This window comes from Tyto alba, unplaced genomic scaffold (assembly GCF_018691265.1).
Source record: "Tyto alba isolate M040663 unplaced genomic scaffold, T.alba_DEE_v4.0 Super-Scaffold_41, whole genome shotgun sequence".
Lineage (NCBI taxonomy): Eukaryota > Metazoa > Chordata > Aves > Strigiformes > Tytonidae > Tyto > Tyto alba.
This window is the reverse complement of record NW_024881317.1, coordinates 17,013,556-17,022,424: the sequence shown is the minus strand read 5'-3', so window position 1 is coordinate 17,022,424 and position 8,869 is coordinate 17,013,556. Positions and strand designations below refer to the sequence as shown.

At 33.5% G+C, this 8,869-nt stretch overlaps 1 protein-coding gene across 8 annotated transcripts in view; it reads left to right on the top strand.

Annotated features, from left to right (window-relative positions):
- LRRC49 (leucine rich repeat containing 49) overlaps positions 1 to 8,869 on the top strand; it is a 46,332-nt gene that overhangs the window by 2,283 nt on the left and 35,180 nt on the right. For 4 of the 8 annotated variants that reach the window (XM_042804207.1, XM_042804206.1, XM_042804211.1 and 1 more), the window contains 4 exons: positions 62 to 259; positions 1,776 to 1,875; positions 2,869 to 3,072; positions 4,692 to 4,758. In XM_042804207.1, coding sequence (XP_042660141.1) covers positions 62 to 259; positions 1,776 to 1,875; positions 2,869 to 3,072; positions 4,692 to 4,758 — 569 coding nt within the window. Of the gene's footprint in view, positions 1 to 39; positions 260 to 1,775; positions 1,876 to 2,868; positions 3,073 to 4,691; positions 4,759 to 6,151; positions 6,174 to 6,424; positions 6,446 to 8,869 lie in introns of those variants that run through there. The other 4 variants (XM_042804209.1, XM_032990156.2, XM_032990160.2 and 1 more) reach the window with 3 other exon arrangements.

The following is an 8,869-nucleotide window of genomic DNA, read 5'->3' as shown; positions in this document are numbered from 1 at the left end:
TATTATGCAACTAATTGTGGAGTAAACTTAAGTCTGCAGTTTGGTTTTGTTCCCCAAACAGGAGACCAAAGAGTGTTGAGTCCTTTGGTGCGTAATAAGCAGATCTATCTTCCAGTACCATCCAGTCTGACAGAACTTTCGAGTTTGGAATTGAAGCAGAATATTGGTTCTTTATCAGGATTTGGTGAGACTTCTATTCACACACCCACAAAATCCAGATCCCGACAAAGCAGCCACAATATAGGTTCACATGCTTCAGGTAACAGTGAAAACTTCTCTTCTTAGTCTCTCTTTTTTTTTTTTTTTTTTTTTTTTTAAACTGGATGTCTTACTGAAAAGTTATGACCTGTAAGATGTGCCGCTTCTGACTGTCAGAATGTGTGACTGAATAGCAAGTGCTGCCAGCTGTTCCCTTTGGGTATTGAGAGGTTAATAGATCATTGTCAGGAAAATACTATAAATTTTTTCCAAAACATACTAAAGGCATTTCATAAACCTTTCTTTAACAAAAGGGCAGTAGTATGGATCTTTCGCACTTATTTTTAGGAGGGTGACATTAGAAAAACAAAGTCAATGTACTTCCATCATGTCATGTTTCAGAGTGATTTTTAAGTCTATGGTCTTATATTTATTGTCTTAAAAACCTGAGACACAATTATTTTAAGACTTTTGTCACAATGTTAATTGATTATATTCAATCTCAATGATTTTTTTTTTTCCCTTCACAGTTTTTTTCACTTTGAATGATACATAGAGGATGTTGGTTGGTATACTGGTTTGTTAGAGTAGCTAGTGATAAAATGTTAGAGAGTAGCACTGAAAAGATTCTAAATTGAACAATAATATATAGGTGTCTCTTCTAATGGCACATTTTGGACAACAATGAACTTTCTAGGGTAGTAAAGAAATGGTATTTGTTAGGTGAAGAACTGTTTTTCCAATCAACCTATTTGGTTTATTTGAGGGAAGAAGGAAAAAAAAAAAAAGGGAGAGCAGAGCAAACACGTAGAAGTTGAGCCTATGTTCCTGTGGTCATATGCATGCACGATGATCTATTTTTGACCAATATTTTTCAGTGGATCACTTTCCAAGTAAGCCAAAGCTTGCAGAACACATTAGTTGATTTATTTTACAGGTATTTTTAGTTCCTCCCTCTTTCCCCTTATGTTAACAAAATGATATCCAAAGATGGATAGCTTTGTAAATACATTTTGAAGGGCTGCCTGTTTCTTGATAACAGAATGAAATCTCATACTGGCCATTACTAGGTATTGTGTACGCTTACCTTTAAAAGATTTTGCATTTGTTTGTGGCTCAGTGGGATTGTTTCAACATTTTAGTGCTTTAGTTTCTAGTTCTATCAGCATTACTTTAGCTGTGTCTTTAAATTAATCTTGTTAGATAATATCTTCTTTAAGTTGAGATATGGAAATTGTGAAACGTTTGTACAAACTTACCTTAAAATATCATTGGGTAATTCTAATCAAAATAAAAGCATCTACAAAATACCTGCTTACAGCAAATTCTTGATAAAAGCATCTCAGAAATGAAACAAAAGGATTTACTTTGGAAAGAGGATGTAGAGGAGTGTAGCTGTAAACAAAAGATCATAGGAAAGAAAACTGGTAACTCCAAGTACTGAATGGAGTCATAAAGCGCTTTCATGTGTTCTGTAACTCTTAATAAGAAACAAAATTTTGCTTTTACTATTTGTAGTTAATGAAATGATTTTACAAAGGAGTAGTTGATATATTCTCTTTATGATTTTCTGATAGAGAACACAAATTTGGGGAGCAGTTCATCAATAACATTTCCTGTATTGCAACGTACTGCTGAAGAAAAAATACTGAACTCTGATAGACTTACCCTGGAGAGGTGAGAGGTTACGGAGCACATACACCATAGCTTGAGACACTTGTCTGATGGCCTAAAGTGATGAGTATCCCGGTAATGCCTGTGGTCAGCAGTATTGGGTTTGTTGGGTTTTGTGTTTGTGTGTGTTTTTGAGAAAAGAACTGTGTCCCATAGAGGAATTCTGTATGAGTGCCCTTGTGATGAATATGTCCATACAGCAGGCATCTAAGGTGTTTAGAGCTTTTCCTTGTAAACTAAGGAGCTCACTTAAAAGTTGAATCCAAGGTCATGCATATAATTGATAGGAAGAAGCTATGTCTCTTAGTTCTACTCTGATGCATTAACTGTAGAATGGTCTCTTTTTTTTTTTTTTTTTTTTTTTAAAAAAAAAAAAAAACTAGGACACAAAAAAAGGTTTTGTCTGAAAGATGTTTAATTGTAACTTTTTTGGTGGGGGTAAGTCCAAATGTAGTCCAAGAAGTTTTGTCAGGTCAGTAGGACTCCTTCTGGAATAATCCTAAAATAAGAATAACCATTTTCAGCATAATTTTCTATACCTTTTACTTTTCACATTAACACATATTTAATGATTTACTTTTCAAATAAGCCAAAGAAAAACTGCATAGACATAGAAAGCTTTGAATTCTGATCTAAACAGGCTGCTTATATGGTATCTGATAAAAAAACCTAAAAATTGGCAAGCTGTATCTGTTGAAATTTTAATGTGGTCACAACATGAAACTTCCATGCTGTTTCCATGTAACAAGCAAGTCTCTGATTAAGACGACAAGCTTTCAGAGAATATTGGAAGCACCTCAACTATATTTTCATGCCTTTTTTTTTTTTTTAATAGTGAGGAGTTACTGCCTTATTTACAGAGTTTAATTAGCAAACCTTATTACCTCAAACAAGATAATATACTTTCCTCGCTTCAGTGAGAGTGCGTGAGTAGAAGGTAGATTACCAGTTTGTTACTTACATGTGGTTTTTGTTTTGTTTTCTTTTTCCTTCCAGACAAAAACTGACAGTGTGCCCAGTTATCGATGGAGAAGATCATCTTCGCCTTTTGAATTTCCAGCATAACTTCATAACCCGGATCCAAAATATTTCTAATCTACAGCATCTTGTTTTTCTAGATTTATATGATAATCAGATAGAAGAAATAAGTGGGGTTTCAACTCTGAGATCTCTAAGGGTCCTTTTGTTGGGAAAGAACAGGTAAAAATAATAAAACTATCTTGAAGCACCCTACTTCTTCATGGTGTAACAACTGTGATCAGTCATTGTTTCTGTTACTGACAGTGTTCAGAATGTGATGCTGGCTATGAAGCCAGTGAGCTGGTCCCTAACACTAGCTAAGTGTTAGGGATCCAACTGAGGAAGCACACAGTTTTTGCTTGTAGTGTTCTTCACAAAGGAAGTTTCTGATGTAAATTTTAGCAACAGTTCTGAACTATTTTACGTGGTTTGGTCTAATCTTCTGTTCTCATCAGCTATTAAATACGTGTCCTTAGATTTGTGTTCTTAGGTGAGTGGAATCTCTTCACATCACATAAAGTATTCATTGATTCTTTATAACCTATAAAAAGTATTTCTGCCTGATATATTTAGCTGGGGAAAATAAATCAGACAGATGAATCATGGATTTTGTTGCTGATTCTATTGTGTCAGGAGATACAACTTGCTAGTTGTATTATTTTTGAAAAATACAGTTCAAATCCTGTAGCCTTTAATTCTAACAATTTAATAGAAGTATCTGTGGAATTGCTCACGCATCTAAGGGTTGTGCTCTGATTTTGTTCACTTTCCTTATTGTCTTTATATTCAGCAAAGGAAGAATCAGTAAACAAATGAGTTACGTGCAGATTACAAAGAATGTGTCTCCTAATTCAGCCTGTATTCAAAATTGACAACTTTAAATAGTGCAGTATGTTACTAGAGCTTACAGCTTTTATATTAAAAATCTCACCTGTAGAAATTAATTTTGTTTATAGCAAAATATTGGGGCATGGGAACCATAATTTTAAGGTGCTTTAAGGAATTATTTTCCAAATTGTAACGACACTGAGTGCTATATAATTTGTTTACATAGAAGTGTGGTTTGGAGGTAGTTAGGACCAGATATACACACAAATGATTGTAAGTCAGACACAGTTGCTAGCAACTTGTTTTCAGCTTGATCTATATGCGATCTTCAATTATTCTTGAAGCAAATGCATAATACAAATGATGTTTAATATCATCAGCCAGTAGATGATGCTGTTGAGTGTATAATAACATAGGTCTGGAATCGGAGAAAATAAGACGGGACATAAAAGTTTTCAAACAATGAAGTTAGGTAGGGGGAGAATAAATACTGCCAAATCTAGAGATCTACCTTGTCTAAAAAAGGGCCAGTGGCTTTGGGGATTTTTTTTTTTTTTTTTTTTTTTGCGTGTGTGTGTTCTAACAAATCCAAAAGCCTGTGTTACTATAGTCTTTCTTTAAACTCATTTGGAATTATCTCTTTGCTGTTATTAATAGTTTTTTATTATTTAAATATCTGGATAGGTTGGGTGTTGATTTTGTTTTCTAGTGGTGCAAGTATTCCTTCCCTTTTCATCTTCCTAGAAGAACCACATACATACCGCTGCTATTGCATTATTGACAGTCAGAAAGGAAGGTGATAGTCTAAGGCTAATTCATTTATTAATTCTTTTTACATGGTTCAGAACTTGGTTATCCTGCTACTCTTGGTAGGCAGGAGCAAACAGCTAAGTTTTATATTAGCTGGAAAACAAAACATACTTTTTATCTAATATGAAAAAATAATTTATGTAATAATTGAAATCTTGCAGAATAAAGAAGATCTCAAACCTGGAGAACCTAAAAAATCTTGATGTTTTAGATCTTCATGGAAATCAGGTACAATACAATAACTTGATTATTTACATTTTTTGTGTAGACATCATGTGTTTCCCATCTCTTTTACCAAACTATTGCTTTTTGCAACTCTTGAGGTCACAGAACATAATAAAAGGTGGTACGATGTTATTTTGATTCTTGGCATCAAGTCTCTTGTGCTTTCAGCACTGTACTTCTGGAAAGTTACAGTGATCAAAATGCTGAGTCAACTGAGTATAATAGCACTCACACCTACAGAATAGTTATCTAGCATAAGTGGTTGTGGTGGTGGTAAAGTAACATGGTCTTAGAAGTCTTAGAAGACTTTAAGATCCCATTGATTGTTGTGTTGTTTCTACTATTGGTGATCTTACAAAAGATCTCTTACATATCTGTAAAAGACTTAAATTTGTACAGGAAGAAGCAGAATGGGTCCAAGTTCATGATTGATTCATGCTTCTGAATGGACTTAAGTCACTTAATATCTATCCAGTTTCCTCAATTTGAGACTAAGCAGTCATTTCTGTTTCAAGTGGTGAATTAACGTTTTAGCTGTAGTACATGGAAGATTCTTGTTTAGTGGGTATGTCAGAAGCAGCATGGGCTACTAAGGGCAAGTCGGATATAGTATTGTTACAGCAAATAAATCTAAAATACATGATCCAAAATGTTCCATTAATGAACTGTTTAGAACAATGTATGATTATTGTGACTATATAAGACCAATGTGTGAATTTTCCGAGTTTGTGTTCTGACAGTTGTGACATCTTACTGATTTCTCTGGGTGTTCTTTATTAGATAATTGCTTGACAGTGAGGAATGGGAATGCTTTTTTTTTTTTTTTTTTTTTTTTCCTTCCCCTAATTAATAAGGAAAAGATAAAGGAAAGCTACCACTATAATGAGTCATTGTTACATGTGATGTGATAAGTTTGTGTTTTCTTTGAATAATATTAGTTCAATAGTATGCATCTTGTATAGTGAAAGAGGCAGTATAGGACCAGGTAATGACATTGCCCTTGGAGTTTGAGTTGCTATGTCTGGAGATGGCTAAGTGTGTAGTTATAATCCTTTTCTTATTGCTGTTGTAAGTTTGGGGTGGGTTTTTTTAATGTTTTTGTTAAACATACTTGCAGATTAGACATACGGCTGTGCCAGTCAGCATACTTTTATGGCACAAATGGAAGTAATCACTAATGGAAGTGAAACACAGGTTGTGCACAGCTCTTACAAAGGATCATGAAGTAAATCTGATTTTTTTTTTTATTAATTTTTTTTCTTTCAGACATCTGTACAACTCCCTTTACATTAATAATAAATTAATGATGATCATTGAACATCTAAATCTTGTGTACAAGTTATATTAGAGATATTTAAAATGCATTAGACTAACAAAAAATATTAACTCTTTCATTGTACACAGTAGTTCTATATAAGGTAAGAAATCTCAATGGTCACTCTCAATAGATGCAGAACTTAAATACTCAAGTAAGATATGGCCAGAATATGAATATTATTAATCTTATTTTTCAAAAATAGTTCTAGAGCCTAGCTAGAAATTACTTATTTTTGTTAATGTTCATGATGTAGCAGTTAAGAGGAAAGCTAGATTCCTGTTTCAGTCCTATTTCCTCTCTTTCTCTCTCTCGGGGGTATAAATCAATCTCATAGATGGAATGCAGGTTGTGAAACTTTCCAAGAGGTTGGAGGTAAGGGGAAACAGAAGGAGGAGAATTTAATTTTTGTTCACTTTTAGGAAAGGATTTTGATTGATTTGGGTGCTGGGGTTTTTTTGGATAATATAGTTTGGTCTGATCATTGAGACTTCTCCTGCCCAAATGAGAAATGTACTGGGAGCTGGATATGCTACAAAACATTGAGGTATAATATTCTACAATGCTTAATGATAAATCTTGTATGATTTCTTTTTTTTCCAAATCAAGCTTTTAAATGCATTACTACTTAAAGAAAATCCATTCATATAATAAATATCCAAAAGAAAGTTAAGAAAAAAAATAATCAGTGTAATGCTTAATGAAATATTGTACTCAATGCCTATGCTTTACAAAAAGAACAAAATGTGAATTCCCTTGTTGTATTACTACTCTTCGCCTGTTTTCCTATGTGATTTACTAAGGCTCTTGATTTTAAGACTATACAGTAAAAGTTTTTGAGAAAATACAGCATCTCAATGACATTTAATTAAATTTTTATGTAGAGACTCTGTTTCTATCATTATTAGCATGCTAAGATAGACATATTCAGACTACGTCATTGAGAGGCCTTGCACGTGAACATGTGCATGGTGTATTTAGAGCACTGCAACTTATATTTACTTTTGAACTAAACATTTAATTTCTAAATAGTATCCTTCCAAGCACTTAGAATAATCTAACGAGAAAATGCTTATTGTTGGCTTGGACTTTGCTGCCAAGCTAAGTGGTATACATGGTATGTGTTCCATATAAATCTCTTTACAACATTTTTATTTTAAGTAGGGTTAAAATGGATTTTACTCTGTCTTCCAGGTAACTAATACATTAAAATTGAGTTAGGTTGACCTTGAATTTCTTTTTAATTTTATTTAGAATGAAATTTATTCTATAATGCTTTACATTTTAAAAAGTAATTAGAGTTATTTTTTGTGTTCTGTTTAATTCCATGAATCGTTTTCCTTACCAAAAGCTCAGAGATACAAGTAAAAGGAAAAAAAAAAATGCAACTTGCTTTTTCAGGCATGAATTTCTTTTCAGTAAGCTCAGAAATGTGTGTTGAAAGATCCAACTTTTGTTCAGTTTAGTTACTGATGAATGATTATGTGGTGCATAACAATCTTCTGAAATAAATCTATTCCATAGCTAGGTATTCAAATATACAAGCAAACAAATAAATAGAATGGTGGTTTTGTTCAGTGTTTACAAGTAATGTTGATGATTTATATATTTGAAAAAGCAACTAAAAATGGTTAATAATAATCCTTCTTTATTTATAATTAATAGAAAATAATAGGTTTTTTTAGTAAAAAATACTATCTGAATCCTCTAAAAAGAGGTGGTAATGGTTTGTCTCTAATCCACACCTAATAGTATGTACTAAAAGCTGGTGTATCTTCATGTGTGCATGCATATTTGAAACGGAAGATCCCATAGAGTTCATCTTAAAACTTAGCAAAGTGATAGAGAGTGTCTCTATACATTGTTGATGAAATCATTATCTTTGCAATAGCAGTAAAATGCCAGGAGTAATATTCTACATTGTGGCATGCTGTAATTCTGGCTAAGCAGACATCTGCAGAGGTCTTATGCTCATTCTAGCCATCTGCTCTTGGCTTTGCTTTCACAAGTCCTTCTGTCTAAATATATTGTTCTAAATGGTGGTGTTTTCTGTTCCTATTGCTGTAATGTTTTGGTATCCTGATAATTTTTATTTTCTGCATATAATAAGCATAAATGGATGATGCATAACAGTTTAATTATTGTTTGAATGTTTGAATCAAAAGTTGGTTTAAGAAGTTATTGAATTCTGGTTTTGTTATGTACTTTTGTATGCTTTCTAATGAAAAAATTGCTGAAATACTTTTTATAGCAGCATATTCAAGTCATATATCATAGACATATATATACACGTATATATGTGTACATGCGTGTGTATATAAATGAAAATTACCAACAACACTGTGTTCTCAGACTGTTAAATAAGAGCAGCCATACCTCTTCTCCCATTCCAGGAGCTGCTAGATATTTCCTGGGAACTGGCAGAGCCAGACTTGTGCTGGTCTAAAGCGTGAGATAGTTCATTATCACTGGGAAGGTGTGTGACACCAGTTGTTATCTTGTTTGTCTGTATCAAAGTGCTGTTGGCAGCTTTGAGAGGAATAGTGTATCCGAGTACAGGGTATTGCAGGGAGCTTACAGTGGTCCAGCAGATGATCATTCTTACTGAAAGGGAATTCATTATACTTGTTAGTAGCTTTGTGCACTGTATCCTTCAATGTACCGCCACACATTGTGGAAGGCTGAAGTCTTTTCCACAGGAAAACCTGCTGCCTTCTTTCTGCCACACAGCATGGGTTTCAGTAAGAATATGATAGGAATATCTCCCTGTGCAGTGGCAATACTTCATCTTCTGCATGA